The 25,811-nt window shown below is 30.8% G+C and overlaps 1 protein-coding gene across 2 annotated transcripts in view; it reads left to right on the top strand.

Annotated features, from left to right (window-relative positions):
• The window catches only part of LOC143237342 (protein Aster-B-like), a 65,748-nt gene extending 40,170 nt beyond the window's left edge, over positions 1–25,578 (top strand). For both annotated transcript variants that reach the window (XM_076476486.1, XM_076476485.1), the window contains exons 10-17: positions 2,198–2,316; positions 8,103–8,295; positions 10,583–10,636; positions 14,270–14,425; positions 16,069–16,144; positions 17,684–17,800; positions 20,609–20,729; positions 21,012–25,578. In XM_076476486.1, coding sequence (XP_076332601.1) covers positions 2,198–2,316; positions 8,103–8,295; positions 10,583–10,636; positions 14,270–14,425; positions 16,069–16,144; positions 17,684–17,800; positions 20,609–20,729; positions 21,012–21,290 — 1,115 coding nt within the window. In that variant the 3' untranslated portion in view covers positions 21,291–25,578. The remainder of the gene's footprint in view (positions 1–2,197; positions 2,317–8,102; positions 8,296–10,582; positions 10,637–14,269; positions 14,426–16,068; positions 16,145–17,683; positions 17,801–20,608; positions 20,730–21,011) is intronic.
• The last annotated feature ends 233 nt before the right edge of the window (positions 25,579–25,811 follow it).

Below are 25,811 nucleotides of genomic sequence, written 5' to 3'. Positions count from 1 at the left end.
ATCTTATTTTTTAGATGCAATCTTTGTATTGCGTGTTTGCAGTGGACATTTTTGTTCTTTTCTTTCTTGCTGTGTTGTAGATCCTTAGATATATGTAATAAAATTCAGTGCCACTTCTGTATCACTTAACCATTAAATTATATGTGGTCCATTACTCTTTTAAACATTTTTCTGAGGAAATATTTATGCATCAAATTATTTGCAGGTCCATTACTTTGTTGGTTTGATAACTGAAAGATACTAGTGCCACACATAATTCCTCTAGCTATGTTACATATAATTGTTACATATTTTAAACAGAAAATGAGTAATTTTGCCCAAGCTTTTGGTCAGTTCTTTACAGTAAGTATTGTAACAGGCAAAGTTGTAAAGTTTCCAAGTACGACGCAGTAGTGAACAGTGTATTAACGGTTTATCACTTAAGGTTTTTGTATTAAACCATAGCACCTGAAGGAAAATTGAAGTAATATTCAAATTCAATATTCAAAATCAATGAAGATTTGGAAGCAAATTCAGTGCTGGCCATATAGCAACCTAAGTTGGTTTTACGACTAAAGAGAAATAACTTACAATGATTGGTTGATGAAGTTTCTGAGCTGGTGTGCCACTGTGTGTATGAAACAAATTTTACTGCAAAGACTCTTTGTAAAGAATCTGTGTACAATATATATAGATACTACAAAGAGACCTGGCATGTGGGGACTTGTATTTCTCTTCCCATTTTACTTCATCCATCTTCTATCTTGTTTTACAGACATCTTCTAAATAGTTTTAACAATAGATTTGTTAATGAGCCAATCAGTCAGAATATTTAAAATTATTTACCAAGATGGTCAGTTTAATAGAGTGTATATATATAATAAGATGTGTTTAGGTTGAGAGTTAGTGACTTTAGATGTAAGATTAATCGTGCAACAAGTAAACAGTTACCAGTGTTAATTCAGCTCTGTCAATGTAAGTGAGGTTCATCAGCACTTTCCTAGGGTCAGTCAACATTTGACCAAATTTACTGATATATGTACCATTACTTGGACATTAAACATATTTCTAAGCCCATTGAAGTGTGTAATGGAGCTTGAATACCATATTCTCACCTTTTAAGTTACGCATCAAGTGTCAGTAAATGTTTGAATTTTTAAGTCACTGTTAAAATATTATACATGTAGTTGTATCATGATTTGCCAAAGTTTCCACTTCCACATTATCTCCAAATTTGTGATTTTCAAAGTTATTTTATTAGTACAAGTTTTGTTGTTTTATGTTTTAATTAGTGTGAGGTTATGTTAAATTGAATTTGGGGATATTTTCTATACCAATTTTCATTTGAAAAATTGTTTTAGTTCTAAAAAATTAAAGTATTTTGTATAAGGTATTGAAATGTGTGTACCATTACACCTAAACTTAGATCAGGCCTTATGAACTTTAAATGTCAAATTTTGTTTTGTGCCTGTATAAGACTAACAGGTGGTTTGCAGTTATTTAGTTATGAGACCAAATGCAAGTTTCACAGTTTTTTAAAATTTTCTAGCTGAAGAAAAGGAAAATTTGAACTGAAGTTTGATGTAGTACCTAGTACGGATAAACGTCTTTAGTTTGATGTAATACCTAGTACGGATAAACGTCTTTAGTTTGATGTAATACCTAGTACGGATAAACGTCTTTAGTTTGATGTAATACCTAGTATGGATAAACGTCTTTAGTTTGATGTAATACCTAGTACGGATAAACGTCTTTAGTTTGATGTAATACCTAGTACGGATAAACGTCTTTAGTTTGATGTAATACCTAGTACGGATAAACGTCTTTAGTTTGATGTAATACCTAGTACGGATAAACGTCTTTAGTTTGATGTAATACCTAGTACGGATAAACGTCTTTAGTTTGGTGTAGTACCTGGTACGGATAAACGTCTTTAGTTTGATGCAGTACCTAGCAGAGATAAACGCCTTTAGTTTGGTGTAGTGCTTGGCACAGATAAACACCTTTAGTTTGGTGTAGTACCTAGCAGAGATAAACACCTTTAGTTTGGTGTAGTACCTAGCAGAGATAAACACCTTTAGTTTGGTGTAGTACCTAGCAGAGATAAACACCTTTAGTTTGGTGTAGTAACTGGTACAGATGAATGTTTTTAGTTTATGATATCTGTTTATGTTTACAATTTTTAGTAAATGTTTTTAATCAAACAATGTTCCAACAGACATAATGGAAAGCTCCTGGCAGTTATGTCCTGAGAATGGTCACAAAATGAGGCAGGTCACCTACACTTTAACACTTAACCATTCCATGGCTAAAACTGCTCAAACTACGGAAACACAGGTAGGTTTCAGACAGTACCACACTTATTTTACTGCAGGACCACAGGTAGGTTTCATATAGTACAACACTAATTTTATTACACAAACACAGGTAAGTTTCAGACAGTACCATACTTATATTACTACAGAAACACAGGTAGGTTTCAAACAATAACATACTAATTTTACTATAGAACCACAGGTAGCTTTCAGACAGTATGACACTAATTTTATTACACAAACACAGGTAAGTTTCAGACAGTATCTATCTTATATTACTACAGAAACACAGGTAGGTTTCAAACACTAACATACTAAGTTTACTATAGAACCACAGGTAGCTTTCAGACAGTATGACACTGATTTTATTACACAAACACAGGTAGGTTTCAAACAGTACCACACTAAATTTTACCACTAAATCACTGGTAGGTTTCAGACAGTATCACACGAATTTTCACTACGAGGTAGATTTCATATTGTACTACACTGAATGTTTTGAAGTGAAAACTGAAGTCAAATGTGTTACTAGGAAGTTACTTTTAATATTTAAGATACTGATTCTTGGATACCACATGTCTGTTTGATTCAAAGACAAACTATATGTTCTAGACTTTGGTCTGAGGTTCTGTAGCATAAGAAATGGTACATGAAATGAATAAATAAATAGCCAAGTAAACAAGCAAATCAGTCAGTAATTACATGTTTACACATATAGAAAAAAAAACAAGAGAAGCTATAGTCTGGAAATTGTAAAAGAAAATGACACACACAGTAATTTGTGTTTTGAAGATAAAAGCAAATTTTTTAGGCAATTTTTTTATTTTCTTGGCCACATATTGAATGCTTTTTTGTATCCCAGAAACAAACCAGTTGTTTAATGGTAGGCTACTGTAGGATATTGTGAATGTAATATTAGGTTGTTTTGTAGAATTTCTCTTAGTTAAAGAGTGATTATGATAAGTTGGATACAGTAATTTGACTGTATGATATTCGATATTAACCTGATTTATATCCCGCTGATCATCATCTCCGACACTTGGAGCTGTTTTTCCAGAATAAAACATTTAGGAATAAGAAGACTATTATTGTAGAGTTTGTCTCCAAAACAATGGAGTTTTATAGAAACAGAATATTTTCATTTGTATCCTGTTGGCAGAAAAACCAGTGCAGCATATAGAGCATAATTTGATTTAATAAATCAGTGTTTGTTAAAAATATGGCATTTTTTAATTTTTACCCATACAAATTACCCATTTCATATGAAACGAGCTAATATGTTACACAAGAACAGAATATCGTACAGGATAAAAATGAAAAAATTAAAGAACGTTGTGGTGTAAATATTACATGAATGTTGTGGTGTAAATATTACATAGGTAATGAAAGTTGTGGTGTAAATATTACATGAAAGTTGTGTAAATATTACATAGGTAATGAAAGTTGTGGTGTAAATATTACATGAAAATTGTGGTGTAAATATTACATGAAAGTTGTGGTGTAAATATTACATGAAAGTTGTGGTGAGCTATGAATTACAATAAGGAATATTACATAGGTAATGAAAGTTGTGGTGAGCTATGAATTACAATAAGGAATATTACATAGGTAATGAAAGTTGTGGTGTAAATATTACATAGGTAATGAAAGTTGTGGTGAGCTATGAATTACAATAACTTTTTATAAAACAAAAAATAGTTTATATAATTAAAAATACTTTGAAAAGAAAGAAAAAATCAATTTTCTTTCTTAATTAATAAAAAGCTATTATTATTATTACTAATATGAAAGGACTTGTATAACCAAATTTAATATTTATTTCTTTTTTTATTTTAATTCATTTTGAGGGGGGCATGCCATAGAAAGTTACTATAAAATGTTTAACATAATCACATTTTATTTGAGTGGCAAGATATGTTATAGATCTTTAAGCGAAATTCTGTTTAGATATTATTGTGTGCACTTGGCTAGCTTGCAACTAGTTTCTCCCATGTAAATTTAAGTGGTTGCAGTTGTCACAAATATACAATGAATTAAACATTTATTTATACAGGCAAAGTGGCTATTAACAGACTAGATTGACTTAGGGTCCTTAATGTAATGGAAGTGTTGAATATACTCCTGACAATTATATGCACTAATTAAAGGATCACATTACAGTTGTATGTTATTGGAAAGTTGACTCTACACTGTTAAATCTTTAATGTTAGTGTTGTTGTTGTTTATTGTAAAAAAACGCTAGGAAATGTGGCTGATAATTTTGTTGTGTGTTATTTTGTAAAAGTTGACTAGTAATTTACAAGTGATTTGTCTTATAAGAAAACACTAGGAACCATGGCTGATAATTCTGTTCTGTGTTATAGTGTGAAAGTTGATTTGTAACATATAAGTGATTTATTTTATGAGAAAACACTAGGAAACATAGGTGATAATTCTGTTCTGTGTTATAGCGTAAAAGTTGATTAGTAACATAAAAGTGTTTTTTTTATAAGAAAACACTAGGAAATATAGGTGATAATTCTGTCCTGTGTTATAGTGTGAAAGTTAATTGGTAACATACAAATGGTTTGTTCCATAAGGAAACATGGCTGATAATTCTGTTCTGTGTTATAGTGTAAAAGTTGATTAGTAACATAAAAGTGTTTTTTTATTAGAAAACACTAGGGGACATAGGTGATAATTCTGTCCTGCGTTATAGTGTGAAAGTTGATTGGTAACATACAAATGGTTTGTTCCATAAGGAAACATGGCTGATAATTCTGTTCTGTGTTATAGTGTAAAAGTTGATTAGTAACATAAAAGTGTTTTTTTATAAGAAAACACTAGGGGACAAAGGTGATAATTCTGTCCCATGTTATAGTGTGAAAGTTGATTGGTAACATACAAATGGTTTCTTCCATAAGGAAACATGGCTGATAATTCTGTTCTGTGTTATAGTGTAAAAGTTGATTGGTAACATAAAAGTGTTTTTTTATAAGAAAACACTAGGGGACATAGGTGATAATTCTGTCCTGCGTTATAGTGTGAAAGTTGATTGGTAACATACAAATGGTTTCTTCCATAAGGAAACATGGCTGATAATTCTGTTCTGTGTTATAGTGTAAAAGTTGATTGGTAACATAAAAGTGTTTTTTTATAAGAAAACACTAGGAAACATGGCTGATAATTCTGTCTTGCGTTATAGTGTGAAAGTTGATTGGTAACATACAAATGGTTTCTTCCATAAGGAAACATGGCTGATAATTCTGTTCTGTGTTATAGTGTAAAAGTTGATTGGTAACATAAAAGTGTTTTTTTTATAAGAAAACACTAGGAAACATAGGTGATAATTCTGTCCTGCGTTATAGTGTGAAAGTTGATTGGTAACATACAAGTGGTTTGTTCCATAAGGAAACATGGCTGATAATTCTGTCCTGTGTTATAGTGTGAAAGTTGATTGGTAACATACAAGTGGTTTGTTCCATAAGGAAACATGGCTGATAATTCTGTCTTGCGTTATAGTGTGAAAGTTGATTGGTAACATACAAATGGTTTCTTCCATAAGGAAACATGGCTGATAATTCTGTTCTGTGTTATAGTGTAAAAGTTGATTGGTAACATAAAAGTGTTTTTTTATAAGAAAACACTAGGAAACATAGGTGATAATTCTGTCCTGCGTTATAGTGTGAAAGTTGATTGGTAACATACAAGTGGTTTGTTCCATAAGGAAACATGGCTGATAATTCTGTCCTGTGTTATAGTGTGAAAGTTGATTGGTAACATACAAGTGGTTTGTTCCATAAGGAAACATGGCTGATAATTCTGTCCTGTGTTATAGTGTGAAAGTTGATTGGTAACATACAAGTGGTTTGTTCCATAAGGAAACATGGCTGATAATTCTGTCCTGTGTTATTGTGTGAAAGTTGATTAGTAACATACAAGTGGTTTGTTCCATAAGGAAACATGGCTGATAATTCTGTCCTGTGTTATAGTGTGAAAGTTGATTAGTAACATACAAGTGGTTTGTTCCATAAGGAAACATAGGTGATAATTCTGTTCTGTGTTATAGTGTGAAAGTTGATTGGTAACATACAAGTGGTTTGTTCCATAAGGAAACATGGCTGATAATTCTGTCCTGTGTTATAGTGTGAAAGTTGATTGGTAACATACAAGTGGTTTGTTCCATAAGGAAACATGGCTGATAATTCTGTTCTGTGTTATAGTGTGAAAGTTGATTGGTAACATACAAGTGGTTTGTTCCATAAGGAAACATGGCTGATAATTCTGTTCTGTGTTATAGTGTGAAAGTTGATTGGTAACATACAAGTGGTTTGTTCCATAAGGAAACATGGCTGATAATTCTGTTCTGTGTTATAGTGTGAAAGTTGATTGGTAACATACAAGTGGTTTGTTCCATAAGGAAACATGGCTGATAATTCTGTCCTGTGTTATAGTGTGAAAGTTGATTGGTAACATACAAATGGTTTGTTCCATAAGGAAACATGGCTGATAATTCTGTCCTGTGTTATAGTGTGAAAGTTGATTGGTAACATACAAGTGGTTTAAATGTCAAATGGGTGATGTGTAAGTGTATGAAGAGTGGCAGTAGAAACATTTGTTAAAGTGAGGTTTAAGATGCATCTTTAGAATCTGTCAATTATTGAGAGTGTTGATGCTAGAACTATTGATACAAGTTAAATTAAATTGTCTCTGGAAAACTGAATTTGAACATTTATTGTGTGTGTGTGTTAATTATGATTACCGTGATGAATAAACGTACTGGGATAGCTACATTCCTCAAAACAAAGAAGCAATAACCATTTAATGATGATATGCACTCAAGTATATAAACTATAACCATCAGTGTCTGTACATTTGTAGCACTAATTGCAATTATTAATGTTTCTAATTAATTTTTTTAAAAAGTATAAAATTAGTTAGAAACTAGTAGTTAACACTACTGAAGCATGTTCCATCAGTTAAATTCTATATGGAATGTTGTATTTTGTCATATTATGTAAATTCCACAGCCCATGTTCCATAGTGGGTCAGCACTAAGTTCATGGACTAACAGTATTAAAGTTTGTGGTTCAGTTTCCTACAATGGACAAAATATGGCTTTGCTCTGAAACAACTAACCAAACAAAACCCAACATTTACTATGTTATTATGTTAACTTATTGGGATGAAACTACAAGGGCAGTACAAATGTTATATTACTGCTTGAGGACAAACCTTTCAGAAACTTGCAGTTAAAATGAAAACTATGACATGATGCAAACTTACCCAAGTTACCCAAAAGTATCAGTTACTGTGGGACAGTGTCACCATGACTTTTAACTTTGAAACTGGATTTAGAAACTCCATATATTACATTTTAAATATGATTTTTTATACTTGTCTGTAATCTGTGTTGCTAAAATAATCAAAGCTTATCAAAAATTATATACTATTTTCTTTACATTTAAAATGGTGTAACTTGGAAAGGAAGTATTTCTGTTATCAAAGTTTCTTTTCAATGATAAAAAAACCACACTGACAAAGTTGCTCAACCATTTTCAGTTACTTTCCTGCTTGGCTAATCAATTAATCTTAAAAACATGTTAAAAAATATAATGTAGAAAATTTTCTATAAAAAGCATTTAAAAAATTCAAATTAGTTTAGAAAATCTTTAACATTTTTAATTACATTTTTTTAAATTGTAGTTTCATTTAACAAAACTGACCTTGAGTTTATATACGAATTAGTAAGTCACTGTTATTATTTTTTTCTGTTAGATACCTTTTATTTGTTTGATTGCTAAAGTGCACTGATACTATTTGTAACAGAGGCTGTTGAAGCATAGTAAACCAGGTCAGCTGTATGTCATTGTTTGTGATGTGGTTAATACTGGGATTCCCTACAGTGACACCTTCTCTGTAAAGTCCCACTACTGTTTGACAAGGATAACCAATAACCAGTGCAGACTTTGTGTCCATGGCAACATTTATTATAAAAAATCTGTATGGGGACTTGTCAAATGTAAGTTACAACTACAGAACTTTTTATTAAACTGGTTAATTACTTTTTTCACAAACAGGTTTAGTAAATATTAGTAACTGGTTTGTTTGGGGAAGTTGTTTTAATTTTGTTCAGTTTTTATTGTTTCCTTTTCAACAGTGTGTGGGTACTGAAGAAGTTGAATGAAACATACATCTTAATACGTTTGTTACCTTTTTAATCAAGACAGGTTCATCTTTTTATTTGTATTTATGTGTGGAGCAGATTTTGATTTTATGTTTCTTTCGTTAGGTAAGTGGTGACAGTAGTGGCAAAAATACTTTTTTTGTATTTTAAAAGAACATTTTGAAGCAAGTAAGCATTTCTTGGGAGTGAGGCAAAAGTATTTTTCACTTTGTGAGAGAGAAAATTCTAGGCCAAAGATACATTTAAAAATACTTTTTTAAGTTTAGAAGATATTCACTTGAAATATATACTCATTTCTAAAAGGTTAGGATCCAGGTAAGAAGTTTTTTTCGTGGTTTAAGAAAAAACGGCCAAGTGTGATTTTCTAAAAGGGAAAATTTTCTGTTTTCATGATGTAATCGCTGCTTCCAGTGTTTTTACAATAAGTATCAATAAAAGACACTTGAAATTAATTGATAACAGAAAATGTTAAAAGCAACAAAGTTCACCCTTGTATATAAGGTACATACTAGTTATTGGTTTATTTTCCAAGCTGATTTATTTGTTTGTTTCAGTATAGACCTTTGCAAATCGTATCTTATCTTTGTTATGAATTTTGTGTTGCACTACTTCTGTTTAGAAGAATGTCCAGTTCTTATGAGTAGACCAACATGGAGAAATAATGTACTTTGATTATATCTAGCACAGGAAGTGTAATCTTGGTGCGACAGTCATTAGTTTACATAAGCTGCAACCAGTTTGTTGCTTTGATCCACAAACATGATGAATTCTGTGTTGTGTTGGTTTAGAAATATAATGGTTTCTTTGTTGTGTTGGTCTATAGACATGAATTGTATATTGCACTGGTTTAGAAATATAATATATTCTCAACTTCTCTTATGACAGACTCTTTTATGTTGGTCTACAGATATGAATTTTGTGTTGTGTTGGTGTAGAAATATAATGAATTCTTTGTGGCCCAAATTTGATGGTCTTCTTTAATCCACAAATATCTGTACATATCTTTTGGTAGTGAAGACATGTAAAAGCTTAAGTGTTTCTTGGATTAACTTTTCTGTATGCCCAGGAAAGTGTAGCTTAAGTGTTTCTTGGATTAACTTTTCTGTATGCTCAGGAAAGTGTTACTTATAGGTGCAGGTGAAATAATGATATATTTCTTCAAAACTTGTACACTGTAAAACATACTCATTTATACTCTTGTCCCTAAGATATGTGCTTGGTAACAGAGTCAGTTGCAAACCCTCTCTTTGTTAACCTGAAGATGACCTAGGAAGGTTGAAATGTTTTCTGCTTTACTAGTAAAAGTGTTAATTCCAATACCAGCTGTTCTGAGATGCATCTTTAAGTAAATATTATAATGGTAGAGAAACAATAAAGTTGTAATTGAATCTGAAGACTGCTGACAGTGTTAACAGACTTTAAAAATGCTTATGTGCAACTATTCGCAATACATTTTTGGGAATGTTTTTATTCCTTGAAATGGTTCCTTGTCTGGGGTAATTATAACAGTGTTTCTTCTATTTATCAGGCCTTATTATAAACAGAATTTGTTTTCTAAAAGAATTATATAAGATTGCCCAAGTTCAATATGTCTCAAAAATATTTTGAGCAGATTTCTTTAATATTACTAATTTTAATAAATAGAATTTTTCTCCAATTTAACAAACTTATTTATGGCAGTGTAAGGTTTATGTTAATATTGAAATGACTGTTTTTATGAATGCCAGCAGTTTTTCAAAATAAATAATCTTACAAATGTTTGTGATAATTTCTAAAGCAGGCATGAATCAACAAAATTTGGAAAAAATAGTTATTCTTACACTTGGAAAAGGAACAACAGAGGAAATAGGGTATATAATGTTCCAAATATATAACTTTCAATTTTCTGTGATGTATTATATAAAGTCTGAAATCTGTTAATTTGTCACTAATGAATCTGTTTTATGAGAGTCAGTTGTGTTTATTTGAAATTAATCATTCTAGTTGGTTTTTTTTATTTTTTAGGTTTGTTTTATAATCAGTATTTATTAAAAATGTTTTGTACCATGAAAATAGACTTGTGCTATACTAAAACATGCTGTGTCTCATTTTGAAAGAATAAATGTCTGATATTCATTTTTAGCTCTCATAGAAAAAAGTGCAATTCAAGGACTGCATGACTTCTGTGTGGACTTAGGTAAGTGGATTTAATGTTCTTCTGACTTCTGTGTGGACTTAGGTAAGTGGATTTAATGTTCTTCTGACTTCTGTGTGGACTTAGGTAAGTGGATTTAATGTTCTTCTGACTTCTGTGTGGACTTAGGTAAGTAGATTTAATGTTCTTCTGACTTCTGTGTGGACTTAGGTAAGTAGATTTAATGTTCTTCTGACTTCTGTGTGGACTTAGGTAAGTAGATTTAATGTTCTTCTGACTTCTGTGTGGACTTAGGTAAGTAGATTTAATGTTCTTCTGACTTCTGTGTGGACTTAGGTAAGTAGATTTAATGCTTGAGATCTCTGGCAGTCTTCCTTATGTCACCTTTATTTAACATTTAAGATATTTAACATCAGTATTATTGAGGTTAGGTATTCTGCATCTTCCTTTCATTTTTATAGATTAACTTGTCTCTGTCTCATGATGTAGGATGTACTTGATAGTGTTTGGGGAATATTTCAAGTCTGTATTAATTTATCAGAGTCCAACCAGCATCACGTAAAGGCTTTATGTAAATTCTCTGTTCTACAGACAATTTTCTACACTTTTGAAGCAATGGCATGACAAAAAACATAATATATAATGTTAAACACTGTTTTTATCCATTTTTATTTGTAAAATATTATTAAATTGATTTCTTCTAGCATATATTGCTACCAAATACTAGCCTCTTTCTATATAGTCAAGACACTACATGAGGTACCATGATAATTATTTCATACCCTAACTTTGATTAGTATGTTCATTCAAGCAGGACTCTTATGCCCTTGGTACAAGTACAGTATATGGGAATTCTAAAGAATGATAAGTATGCTCACTCTGGCTCATTCAGTTGTCAACAGAGATCAGTGAAGCATTACTGTAATGTTAAATTTACATTCTGTAGTGGAATGGACAAATTAAGTTCATAAAATGGAAAGAATAATAAAATATTCTCTTGTGCTAACACTTTTTCATGGTATTGTAGTTTATTAAAAACACTTTACTAGAAAATATTTTTTCTGTGTGAAAGTCCTATAATCTGAACTAAAAGACTGCCAGATTTTACAAAGATATATGACACCATATTGAAGATTAGAAGTACCAGTTCTGTGAAGACTTTAAATAGGTAAAAGGGAGTCTGTGGTTGGTCAAGCTGACCGAGCCCGTGTTGAGAGATTTAATGTTGTGCTACTAATAGTTATGTATAGTTAAGATAATAGTTCTACCCTAATGTACTATATTCTATTCTGTGGGTGAATTCCATTTTTCAATGAGGTACTATAATATAAATTTACTGTAATATATTCACCATTTGCCAGATGAGTGGTCTTCAGTATATAGCCAAAGTTTTATCCTTAATGTTTAGTTTTTATATTTTTTACATGATTTAAATAGGCTGAATGTCTGAATAATAATAATTTTGTGTGATATTTAATGAACATTCATTTATGTTGAGAGGTGTAACAAATTATACCTCTTGAATAACAGATTATTCATTTGTTATGGCACTAATACTATTAAATGTTGTCTTTCGTAGCTGGAGCTGTGGTGTATTTTGTTAATAAATTTTATGGTTTTAATTTCAGTAGAATTTCACGTGAAATTTATGTTCATTCTAAATTGTTTTCTACATACTTATAAACAACATTAGAATATTACTCTTGTTGCAGTCTACATACTTACAAACATTAGAATAGTACTCTTGTTGCAGTCTACATACTTACAAACATTAGAATATTACTCTTGTTGCAGTCTACATACTTACAAACAACATTATAATATTACTCTTGTTGCAGTAAATACTTATTTAGGGTGAAACAGAATTTCATGAAATTTGGGATTCAGTAAAATGGAAGATGAAATTTTTGAAATAATAAATTACTAACAATACAAATTGATCTAGATAGAAGTTATTAAAAGAAAGGAGAAATTTGTATTTTAAGACAAAACTTTGCATTTTTTTGTGATCTCTATTTTTACCTAATTTACGCATATTGTCATTGTTATGATTAATAGAAACAGTCTTTATTTTATAATATATATATGGTGTTTCATTCAGGTGTTATGGAAGATAATAGACAGTAAGAACTCTGTGTCATTAATGCATGGTATCATTGACTACTTGTAATTACATAGTCAACCACTGTATATCACACCTTTTTTACTGATATTTGGGTTCTCTATTTGAATCCAATAGTTCATAGATCTACACCTGAAACTGGTCACAGAGGTAGCAGCACATTGTAGTATTGACTATGTTGATTGATATATTGCAAAACATACAATAAGATTATAAGGACCAATAGAAATGATGAAGACCTTTTAACATTTCCCAATGTTTATGCATTTTGGAAATAAATTGGCAAAAAGGGTTAAGCTTTTTGACAGGAAACACGTTTTTTTTCATATATTTATTTATCATTTACTGCAGCTGAAAGTTCTGTCTGGATTATTAGAATTTTTATCCCAAATTTAGAAAAAGAAGTTATATTTCTCTTGAAAATGTTATTTAAAAAAAACAAAAAAAAAAACAGTTTTCCAGCCCCTTTTCCTTGCATAGAACATTGTACTTGTCTTTATGTTTATTAATGTATGATCAAAGTGTCATGTAGAGCCTTTCATAATTCAGCCAAGCTATTTGATTGCTTTTTGACCTGCTTAGTTCTTACATAAACCAATTTCAGCTTCAACCATTTTAATTTCAATATGGTCCAATCCATGATTGTGAACATTTCATTGGTTTCTTTTACCATCAGGTTAATCTTTCACCACCATTGTTGTATGTGTTACAGTTATTGGAAGGTTAATACCCATTAGATGGTATAATAGATCAAAGTTTTGCCTTTGCTCGTTAGCAGACAGGGTGTCATGAGTTATATGTATATCATTGACACTATTGGCTGAGATGTGGTTGGAAACATTTACTGGACATGTTTCATATGTACTATAATACTTTTATCCTTTGTTGTTTGTCACTGTGTAACTCACACTTGGATTTGTATTTACAGCAAAGATGTCTGTAAGATTTATCCTCAACTGTTACTCATCTTGTGAGGAATATAAATTGAGATACTTAACATCACTTTTGAATAGTGTCAATTTTGTAACTTGACTTCTATTGTCATTAACAGTGCCAGGTTCTGTTACACTGTTCAAGAATCTTACTCCAGTTTGTTGTTTTTAATTTAAACAACCCAGAACTTGATTTTTACATGTTTGTCATGCAGTATTTCAATCATGCGAGCCATGAGTGAATTTAAATTCCTACTGTTACTGTGGCATAGTGCGATAGTTTTACAGCATAAACTATCATCATGTGACATTATGTTGTTGTAATCTCTTTTCACACAATAAAGGCCTGACCTTCATGTTATTTCTGTGTTCTAGCAGTTTAATTCAGTGTTTCTCTGATCAACTTTAATTTTATATACACACATGAAGATCCACAGTACATTCCTATAAGTAAACTGGTTTTTATAATATTTTGAACATCATTGTGTGTTACAGTGATTTGTGTATTTTTATTCTTGTGTATAATTCTCTGGATTATTTTAGCCAATTACACTTCGTTTGTTAATGCAAAAATTCAGATCATATAGTTATTTTTTATTAGTATTATTTCTCTTACTATAGAGGTTGCCCTCAACAAAGAAGCTGACTTGGTGAATCAACAATCAACAAAGAAACTGAGAAGGCGGAAACGAGTCAAACCTGTTGAATTTTCCAAAGGAGATTCTCACAAGGAATTATCAAGATCATTACACACACAAACATCTGTGAGGAGGTTGAGTAAGTGTCTAAAATAGAAATTATTGAATAAAATAGTTACATAAATACCTGTCAGGAGGTTGAGTAAGTGTCTAAAATAGAAATTATTGAATAAGATAGTTACATAAACATCTGTCAGGAGGTTGAGTAAGTGTCTAAAATAGAAATTATTGAATAAGATAGTTACATAAACATCTGTCAGGAGGTTGAGTAAGTGTCTAAAATAGAAATTATTGAATAAGATACTCACACAAACATATGTCAGGAGGTTGAGTAAGTGTCTAAAATAGAAATAATTGAATAAGATAGTTACATAAATACCTGTGAGGAGGTTGAGTAAGTGTCTAAAATAGAAATTATTGAATAAGATAGTTACATAAACATCTGTCAGGAGGTTGAGTAAGTGTCTAAAATAGAAATAATTGAATAAGATAGTTACATAAACATTTGTCAGGAGGTTGAGTAAGTGTCTAAAATAGAAATTATTGAATAAGATAGTTACATAAACATCTGTCAGGAGGTTGAGTAAGTGTCTAATATAGAAATAATTGAATAGGATAGTTACATAAACATCTGTCAGGAGGTTGAGTAAGTGTCTAAAATAGAAATTATTGAATAAGATACTCACACAAACATATGTCAGGAGGTTGAGTAAGTGTCTAAAATAGAAATAATTGAATAAGATAGTTACATAAACATCTGTCAGGAGGTTGAGTAAGTGTCTAAAATAGAAATTATTGAATAAGATAGTTACATAAACATCTGTCAGGAGGTTGAGTAAGTGTCTAAAATAGAAATAATTGAATAAGATAGTTACATAAACATTTGTCAGGAGGTTGAGTAAGTGTCTAAAATAGAAATTATTGAATAAGATAGTTACATAAACATCTGTCAGGAGGTTGAGTAAGTGTCTAATATAGAAATAATTGAATAGGATAGTTACATAAACATCTGTCAGGAGGTTGAGTAAGTGTCTAAAATAGAAATTATTGAATAAGATAGTTACATAAACATCTGTCAGGAGGTTGAGTAAGTGTCTAATATAGAAATAATTGAATAAGATAGTTACATAAACACCTGTCAGGAGGTTGAGTAAGTGTCTAAAATAGAAATAATTGAATAAGATAGTTACATAAACACCTGTGAGGAGGTTGAGTAAGTGTCTAAAATAGAAATAATTGAATAAGATAGTTACATAAACATCTGTCAGGAGGTTGAGTAAGTGTCTAAAATAGAAATAATTGAATAAAATAGTTACATAAACACCTGTGAGGAGGTTGAGTAAGTGTCTAAAATAGAAATTATTGAATAAGATACTCACACAAACATTTGTCAGTAGATTGAATAAGTGTCTGAAATATAAGTGATTGAGTAAGAGTAACACAAACATCTGTTAAGAGGTTGAGTAAGTGTAAAATAGAAACTAGAATAAGATAGAGTTCATGTCACCACTTTTTACATTATAATAAGTAAACAAATGAACTAGTTGTAGTCTAAAATCTGAAACTTTATTGCTGCTTGAAGATAACTTCAGTTTTAAAGTATGAAACATATTTTTTATGTGCAAAGTAATTTGAATTAATTGTTATTATTAATGATGTAGTAAAAATCAGATTTTGTTTCTATTAGGATTTTTTGTAATAGAAATTATACTTTTTTTTCAGCTTCTTCTTACTTAACCGGAATTGAAACTGAAACCTTAACTTCATCAGATCTTATAACCAAAGTTATCTTGGCTACGTAAGTTAATTTGTGAGGCATTGTTACTTTTAAAAAAAAGTTTGTTAAAATTTCGTTTTTCAACAAATATATCTCTGGTTTCAAACTGTATGACTGACAGGAGTTTTGTTTCATAAGTACTTGACTGATGCATGCTTTGTTTTATAAATATTTGATTGATACAAGTTTTGTTTTATAAGTATTTGATTGATACAAGTTTTGTTTTATAAGTATTTGATTGATACAAGTTTTGTTTTATAAGTATTTGATTGATACAAGTTTTGTTTTGTAAGTATTTGATTGACACAAGTTTTGTTTTATGGGTATTTGACTGACACAAGTTTTGTTTTGTAAGTATTTGATTGATACAAGTTTTGTTTTATAAGTATTTGATTGATACAAGTTTTGTTTTATAAGTATTTGACTGATACAAGTTTTGTTTTGTGGGTATTTGACTGACACAAGTTTTGTTTTGTAAGTATTTGACTGACACAAGTTTTGTTTTGTAAGTATTTGACTGACACAAGTTTTGTTTTGTAAGTATTTGACTGACACAAGTTTTGTTTTGTAAGTATTTGACTGATACAAGTTTTGTTTTATAAGTATTTGATTGATACAAGTTTTGTTTTATAAGTATTTGATTGATACAAGTTTTGTTTTATAAGTATTTGATTGACACAAGTTTTGTTTTATAAGTATTTGATTGACACAAGTTTTGTTTTATAAGTATTTGATTGACACAAGTTTTGTTTTGTAAGTATTTGACTGACACAAGTTTTGTTTTGTAAGTATTTGATTGATACAAGTTTTGTTTTGTAAGTATTTGATTGATACAAGTTTTGTTTTGTAAGTATTTCACTGACACAAGTTTTGTTTTGTAAGTATTTCACTGACACAAGTTTTGTTTTGTAAGTATTTCACTGACACAAGTTTTGTTTTGTAAGTATTTCACTGACACAAGTTTTGTTTTGTAAGTATTTCACTGACACAAGTTTTGTTTTGTAAGTATTTGATTGATACAAGTTTTGTTTTGTAAGTATTTGACTGATACAAGTTTTGTTTTGTAAGTATTTGACTGACACAAGTTTTGTTTTGTAAGTATTTGACTGACACAAGTTTTGTTTTGTAAGTATTTGACTGACACAAGTTTTGTCTTGTAAGTATTTGACTGACACAAGTTTTGTTTTGTAAGTATTTGACTGACACAAGTTTTGTTTTGTAAGTATTTGACTGACACAAGTTTTGTTTTGTAAGTACTTGACTGACACAAGTTTTGTTTTGTAAGTACTTGACTGACACAAGTTTTGTTTTGTAAGTATTTGATTGATACAAGTTTTGTTTTGTAAGTATTTGACTGACACAAGTTTTGTTTTGTAAGTATTTGACTGACACAAGTTTTGTTTTGTAAGTATTTGACTGACACAAGTTTTGTTTTGTAAGTATTTGACTGACACAAGTTTTGTTTTGTAAGTACTTGACTGACACAAGTTTTCTTTTGTAAGTATTTGATTGACATAATTTTTGTTTGATGAATATATTTTCTATGCTTTTTTTATTTAGGTTATTAATACTACTACTGCTTAATATCTTACTATTCTACAAACTTTGGTCTCTAGAAGATGAAACATTGCGAGTAACCCCAACAAGTCATCAACTCTTTGATGTTCCTCTGGAAAGGTAGTTCCTACTTACCTGTAATAATTTTTAATTTCAACTAACAGTTTAATACCATCAATAGCCTGCTATAAATTTTAAAAAAACTTGTGTTTGTGATAAATACCAATTTGAAACAACTGGTGAGAGATTTGGGTTTATTATATATGACTATTGTACATACATGTGAATAATTATATTCATATTATACTGAGCCCTGTGATTTAGGTACTTGACTCACAATCTGAGGGTTTTGGTTCGAATCCCTTTCACTTAACACATTCACTCTTTTTTTAGCTGTCGGGAGTAAAAGAGCAGCCCACAAGTTGACAGTAAATGGTGATGACTAGCTGCCTTCACTCTAATCTGTCATTGGTAAAGTAGGGATAGCTGGTGCAGATAGCTCTTGTGTAGCTTTGAGAGAAGTTAAATGTATCAACCATTTTATATCATATTCGGAAACTGTTCGAATGGTTCTCGTACCCAAACACATTTCTCATGTATTTTAATAATGAACATATTATTATATATTACTTGGTGTCTCGACCAATACAAACTAACAACTAAAATAAGAAAGAGTTAAGCTAATAATTCACGTGAAACAGGAAAAGTTTAGATAATATAATTCAGAGTATTTTAGACTGGTCAATGATATACTTTCTAGTATATAAAACTGTAAGGTGATATACCTTACAGTATATAAAACTGTTAGGTGATACACTTTCTGGTATGTAAAACTCTCAGGTGATACACTTTCTAGTATGTAAAACTCTCAGGTAATACACTTTCTGGCATGTAAAACTGGTAGATGATACACTTTCTGGCATGTAAAACTGTTAGATGATACACTTTCTGGTATGTAAAACTCTCAGGTGATACACTTTCTGGTATGTAAAACTGTCTGGTGATACACTTTCTAGTATGTAAAACTGTTTGGTGATACACTTTCTAGTATGTAAAACTCTCAGGTGATGCACTTTCTGGCATGTAAAACTCTCAGGTGATACACTTTCTGGTATGTAAAACTCTCAGGTAATACACTTTCTGGCATGTAAAACTGTTAGATGATACACTTTCTGGCATGTAAAACTGTTAGATGATACACTTTCTGGTATGTAAAACTGTTAGATGATACACTTTCTGGTATGTAAAACTCTCAGGTGATACACTTTCTGGTATGTAAAACTCTCAGGTGATACACTTTCTGGCATGTAAAACTCTCAGGTGATACACTTTCTAGTATGTAAAACTCTCAGGTGATGCACTTTCTGGCATGTAAAACTCTCAGGTGATACACTTTCTGGTATGTAAAACTCTCAGGTGATGCACTTTCTGGCATGTAAAACTCTCAGGTGATACACTTTCTGGCATGTAAAACTCTCAGGTGATGCACTTTCTGGTATGTAAAACTCTCAGGTGATACACTTTCTGGTATGTAAAACTCTCAGGTGATACACTTTCTGGTATGTAAAACTCTCAGGTGATACACTTTCTGGTATGTAAAACTCTCAGGTGATACACTTTCTGGTATGTAAAACTGTCTGGTGATACACTTTCTAGTATGTAAAACTGTTAGGTGATACACTTTCTGGTATGTAAAACTCTCAGGTGATACACTTTCTGGTATGTAAAACTCTCAGGTGATACACTTTCTGGTATGTAAAACTCTCAGGTGATACACTTTCTGGTATGTAAAACTCTCAGGTGATACACTTTCTGGTATGTAAAACTCTCAGGTGATACACTTTCTGGTATGTAAAACTCTCAGGTGATACACGTTCTGGTATGTAAAACTCTCAGGTGATACACTTTCTAGTATGTAAAACTCTCAGGTGATACACTTTCTGGTATGTAAAACTCTCAGGTGATACACTTTCTGGTATGTAAAACTCTCAGGTGATACACTTTTTATAGTTATTTTATAGTTACCCTGTAGACAGACACATGAATATTTTTTGTAGCTTTGATTTTACCAAAATTGATGGTTATTATAGTTGTAAACTGAATAGTGAAAGTAAACTGTGTAAGAGTTTGTTCTGTTCTTTTTTAATGTTTCATTAGCAGTATGTTAAATATTTATTGTTACTTTCCCTTGTTTGCTTAGTGAAATCTCCTGAGCTAGCCAAATTTCATGAGATATTATTGGAACTCTAGCCAGAAATTATATTTAACAGTAATTATACCTAATTGGTAAATGAATTATTTAAACCATTATAAGTTATTGCCTTGTGACCTTGTTTACGTATAGTTAGACCAATATATTGAGTATGTTATTTACTGTGTTAACTTTTATGTAGGTAACCTGCTTTATAACAGTAATTCCTAATGGCATAGAAATAAAAATTAACCTCGTAATGGATACAGCTAATTAAATATACTTTCATCATGTTCTTATTTATAAGGATTCAAATACATTGTTTCATTGATTGGGTACCCTTGATTCGAACCTAGTAATACCTCATGAGGTTTGGTTAGTTTAGAGGATTTCGGTTAGTCCTAACAATGCAAAACAGTGTCTGTAATAAAAGCATCATGATAAAGGATAAAGAAATTACATATTTTAAACATGTTAACCAGTATTTTTAACAGTATTAAAATAGTTGGATTTATTAAAAAAACTTAATTTTGCATTCATAAGCAGAACTATAATATCAAATTTAAACAATGTTGGTCTATAAATAAGGATGGAACATCAGTGAAGACTGTTTTATAACATTTTAATGATCCATTACAAATGTAGTAACATTTGCAGTTTGTATCATAAGCGTAAATATCTGTTTATACACGTGCGCTTGTTATTCAAGTTTTATTATCTTTGTAATTGGTCTTCAGCTTAGAAAAACTCTCTCGAGATGAATGGATTAAGTTACTGAAAAAACAAGAAATACTTCATCGAATAGAGAGTGAAAGATGGAGAGATGTGATTGAAGATGTATTGAAGGTTATTAAAATTGTAAGTATGACACGAGAAGTTAAATATATTTCTTAATTAAACAGATCCAGATTTACTGTAATGTCAAAAATAGCATTACAGACTATCTTATTGTTCTTTGTGAATAACGGGTAATTGTTATTTAATTTTAAATTTGATTAATTCTACCCCACCATTTGATAGAAATAGGTTGTGAAACATGTCGCTTGTTTTATTTCCTAGTTTTTATATCTGTATAATTAACTTCTTCATAAGCACTGGTGCTTCAAAAATATATTTTGATTTCAAATTCTCTTATTCTAGGTGGAAACATCCTTGACAGATCTGAAAGGTTACACAGAATTACACAGTTCAGCACCACTATTGAATCTAGCTGGTTTTGCTCAGATTAAAAGTTCGACACACAGATCTGAAGAGGAAATTACCAGACCAAAGGAAGATGAGGTGTTGGTGTTGTGCGACTCAGACCAAAAAAATTCAGTGTTATGCAGTTCTGATAAAGACACTTCAATGTCATATCAGACTCCAGCAACTGTTCCCAGTTCTGTTTTCAAAGAGCATGAAACGAAAGAAGTAGAGTAATGCACTGTGTTAGAGGTCCTATATAGTCACTGTTTTGCATGAAACTTGTTTTGTTTTCATTCTTAATGTTTAGCCAACTTAGGCACCACCCTTTATTTGATATTGTTCATTCTGTATCTTTTGACTGTTTTCTTGTATATAAGTGTAAACTGTGTTGAAATGAGTTTAATCTTTTTTTCTACATTAATCGCATAACTTTCAGAAACTTAAACATAACACATACAGAAAGTTTCTTTCTAAAGTCCAGTTATTTAAAAATATATATTTGTTGTTTGATGTTGTCACAGGTCATCGCTTTGTATATAAAACATTATTCAGTTTTACATCTCCAGACATAATTATAATCTACCTGGTTTGGAGTATATCAACTAATTAGGGTGCATAGCTATACACCACATCTACATCGTGTTATGAGTCGTTTGATTGTAAGAAGTATTGAATTGAAAAGCACATTGTCTTTTTGCTAGTCTTGTCAGGTAATATATTTATGTTGAAGGTAAGCTTGCAAAATTTTGTCTGACTGTTGAGGTTACCACCAAATCGTACTTGGTTCCTTTTTAGAAAGCATACCTTCTAACTGATGTTTTTTTGTAACATATAACAGTGTTAGTGTTTTCTTGATATTATTGCTGTCTTTTTTTGGTGTTGTTGGTTTCTATTCAGTAAGTGAGTTTATTTGCCACCGAATAATATTAGGTCTTTGCTGTTTGTATCTTTTAACTTTTAATAACAGTTGCCAGATGATACTCGTTTGTGACCAGTCTACAAAACTGTTAGTTTGGGATAACAATTCTGTGTGAAAACACAGTTGTTGATGTTTTATTGTGCAAGAAGAATAGTATTTGAGATCAATATGTATTTTTTGATAAAAACGTTTTGAGGGAAGGAATGGGTCCTTGCACACATAAGAAAATGTGTGCACTACTTCAGCATTTGTATCTATTTTTTTCTCACATGACTAAAAGTATTCTTACTTGCATGTGTGTGTTTGTGTAGCCTTTCATCACCAAAGAACTGCATCAGAAAAAAGAATCAGTTTCGTATAAGTGTATTTGATTACTGGTGAGGGATGATTTTATGAAAGTTAACAGTTATGTCAGCTTGAGTGTAATCCCTCGTATTAAAATGTACATTGTTTTCAAACATACTAATGTAATTGCTAACATTGTAGTATACTTGAAGTTCCTGAGATTTTCTTGGCTGTTTTTAAGACACAGCTGAGAAATACGGCTATTAGTTAAGTGTTATTGGCTTTCACAAAGATCCTGATAAGTGTTTTGTATGAAATTTATTAACAAGTCATAAAACTAATTCCTGTTGTGATAAAATTGGACAGCTGTAGTGATATTTTAATAAAATACGTTAGGTTTGTAGTTAATGAATTATAGTTGCTGTGGATTAATCCCAAATGTCATTTTTGTAAAAAATGTAATTTGAGTGATGTATTTTGATCTTCTGAACATTTCTCGTTACTAACAAATTTGTTCATGTAAATTGAAATGTAACAGTTGTATGTACAAATTAATATAAATACCGTATTTTCCGCCTATTAAGCCGAATTTCTGGCCCTAAATTTTGAACCTGATTTTTGGGGGTCGGTTTATTGGCCGATCACTCCTTTCGGAAATTTCTTCTTCTTAGGAAATGTTTTTGTTTTGAAAATTACCATAGGCGGTAATTTTGTCCCATCAGCAAAGCACGTTAAGACTACAGTGAAACGTTGTTTCTGGAATTTCATTGGTTACCTAATTACACTGAGTGGAGCCAATAACGAATGACATATTGATTCCATCTCTGTCTCAATACGACACGTTCTGCTTTACTACAGAACGCCAATGATCACACACAACATGCATGCTGACGCTGAAACGAGACTAAGAAATCATTTTGAAGAAACTTGTCACTTCTTAAAAATGGCTTCGGCTTATTGGGCGGTAATAAGCAAAAACCCTCATTTTCAGAGCTGAAAATTGGCCTTGGCTTATTAACCGGAAAATACGGTAGTCATCTGTATATTTTTGGACTAACTAATATTTCTACAGTTCTCTTTACAAAATCATATTTAAACTGTAATTTTTCAGATTTCCCCCCTTAAAAAGGAAATACCTCTAAAGAATCTATAACATGTTACTGTTTCAGGGAAAACCAGGCTAAGTTTCATTGATTCCTTTCAATCTTTATAGTTTTTATTGTATAATTTTGCAATTTTTTCTTTCATTCTCTCCAAAAAAAAATCCTAAATGCCTTTTCCAAGCTCTACAGAATTTAGACAGATATTCAGACTGGATAGGTTTGTAAATAACAGATTTTCAGAATCTGTACTGTGCATTAATATCTACCAAACTTAAATATGTGTGTTTCAGTTGACTCTGAGTTTTTTGTGTATATTGTGCTTTTTATTATTACAAAGACTTGTGCTAGTACTTTGTAGTTCATTCATGTAGTAGTCTTTCCCCATACATTAGTAGGATAATTATTTACTTCTACCTAGTTAGTGTTGTTTTTATGTATTTTAATGATCTTGATTTTTCGTCTGAGGGTAGCAAATGCCAAAACATAAAAAAACCACTGAACAGATTTTGACGTAACTTCAACGATAAAAGTGTCACTTGTAGATGATGAGAAAAGTTTATGTAAATATAAGTGGGTCACAACTTTATCACTGGCCAAGAAGACGATATAGAAGATATTAAGAGTAAATAAATTAAAAATGTATTGCCTGATATAAAGAACTATCAATGTGATATCCTCAACTGATGCATGATCTCTTATGGTAGTTTGGTTATGTAAAGCTATCTGGTATAGTGGAACTTAATCTGTATTTTATTTTTGTTTGTTTATATATGATCTCAAATCAAATTGTAGTGAAACTAATGAGGGTTTACACAATATGACTGATACTGTTACAAGAACAATGGAAACTCATGGCAGAGTTATATGATACCTATTTGTGTATATGATTCTCTCTCTCTCTCTCTCTCTCTCTTAATATATTTATATATATCAAAAGATAATTTCAATGGAATTACTATTTATTTCTATTTGGAACATTTCTTCTGATTTAATTTATTTAGAAGGAATAGAAATTTATAAATTGTAATCAGTTTTAAAATAATATTAACTTTAGTGTAGAATTCCAACAAGGAGCTTGGGTCATTCTTGGTTAAGTTAGGTTGCTCTTGAAAACAACTAATCACAATAACTTTTCAACATGAGTTAATTAAGGCTTTAGAAATGACGTTTTTAATTTTTAGGAAGAATAAATCAGTTTGGTGTGTATTTTTATCTGCAGTGTTTGATGTTGATTGAAATGTTTTTGTTTTTCTGTAGGAGAAAGTTATTTGTTTCTTTCATATATTTAATTTGTAATTTAAAATATTGTTTATACCAGTGTATAAAACAAAAGATTGTGTTGTAATTAATGTTTTTAATATTTCATATGTAGATTACTGATAAAACTGACAACAGTGGAGTTCTTATAAGACACAGATAATCTGTAAAGAATGTTTAAATTATATTGACCAGCATAAATATTTAACTAGTAAAAATAATCAGGTTAAAACAGAAGGTAAAAACACACACAATTGTTTGTTTCTTTGTTTTGAAATTCGTAAAAAGCTACTCGAGGGCTATCTGCGCTAATTTAGAAGGAAGGCAGCTAGTCATTACCACCCACCGCCAACTCTTGGACTATTCTTTTACCAACGAATAGTGGGATTGACTGTCACATTATAACACCCCCACGGCTGAAAGGGCGAGCATGTTTGGTGCGACCGAGATTTGAATCTGTGACCCTCAGATTACGAGTCGAACACCTTGACACGCTTGGTCACGCCAGGCCCACACGCAATTAACAGATTAAAATAAGATAGCTATGAGCTATAACATGTCTTTTGTTAAAGCGCTGATTATAACTTGTAAGCTATCAAAGGAAAGAAAAGGTCCATTCTTCATTAGTTGATCTGTATATAAATTTGTAATGTGGTAGTATGGTAGTGATCAGTGTATAGGAAATGAAGTTAAGACTGAAAATAACTAATCATAAATGATCACTTTACCAACTACCTGCTAGGGACCTCAAGGTGAGGTTGCTAGGAAGTGAGTGATTTGGAATTTAAAAGTATTTAGTATTTAGCTACTTAAATTGAAAAAACTAATGCAAATCTTTTTACTTTTTTGTACTTTAGATATAAAAAGTTTGAGTTTCTTCCTTTATTTGTTCCATAATACAATAGTTATTTACTATCTTCTAGCCCTGAGATCACCTAACTGAGTTATTTAACTACTTTGCTAAAGTAACTGTTTATTCTTTTTTCTTTTGTAAGTAGTTATTTACATGGTAGAATGTTGGTTCACTGATATTTAGTAACACTCATAAATGGTTTGAATGACCTTTGGTGCATGTATGTAGCACATACTACTCAAGAGATGTCAACTGTTAAAAACTTGTTGGGTATAAATTGTGAGCTTACTGATAAGATACTGCTTTGATGTTTCTTGAATGATAGACAATCTGTTTGT

The sequence above is a fragment of the Tachypleus tridentatus genome, chromosome 13 (genome assembly GCF_004210375.1).
Source record: "Tachypleus tridentatus isolate NWPU-2018 chromosome 13, ASM421037v1, whole genome shotgun sequence".
In the NCBI taxonomy this organism is placed as follows: Eukaryota; Metazoa; Arthropoda; class Merostomata; order Xiphosura; family Limulidae; genus Tachypleus; species Tachypleus tridentatus.
Note: the sequence above shows the minus strand (reverse complement) of the source record. Positions and strands in the feature narration are given on the sequence as shown.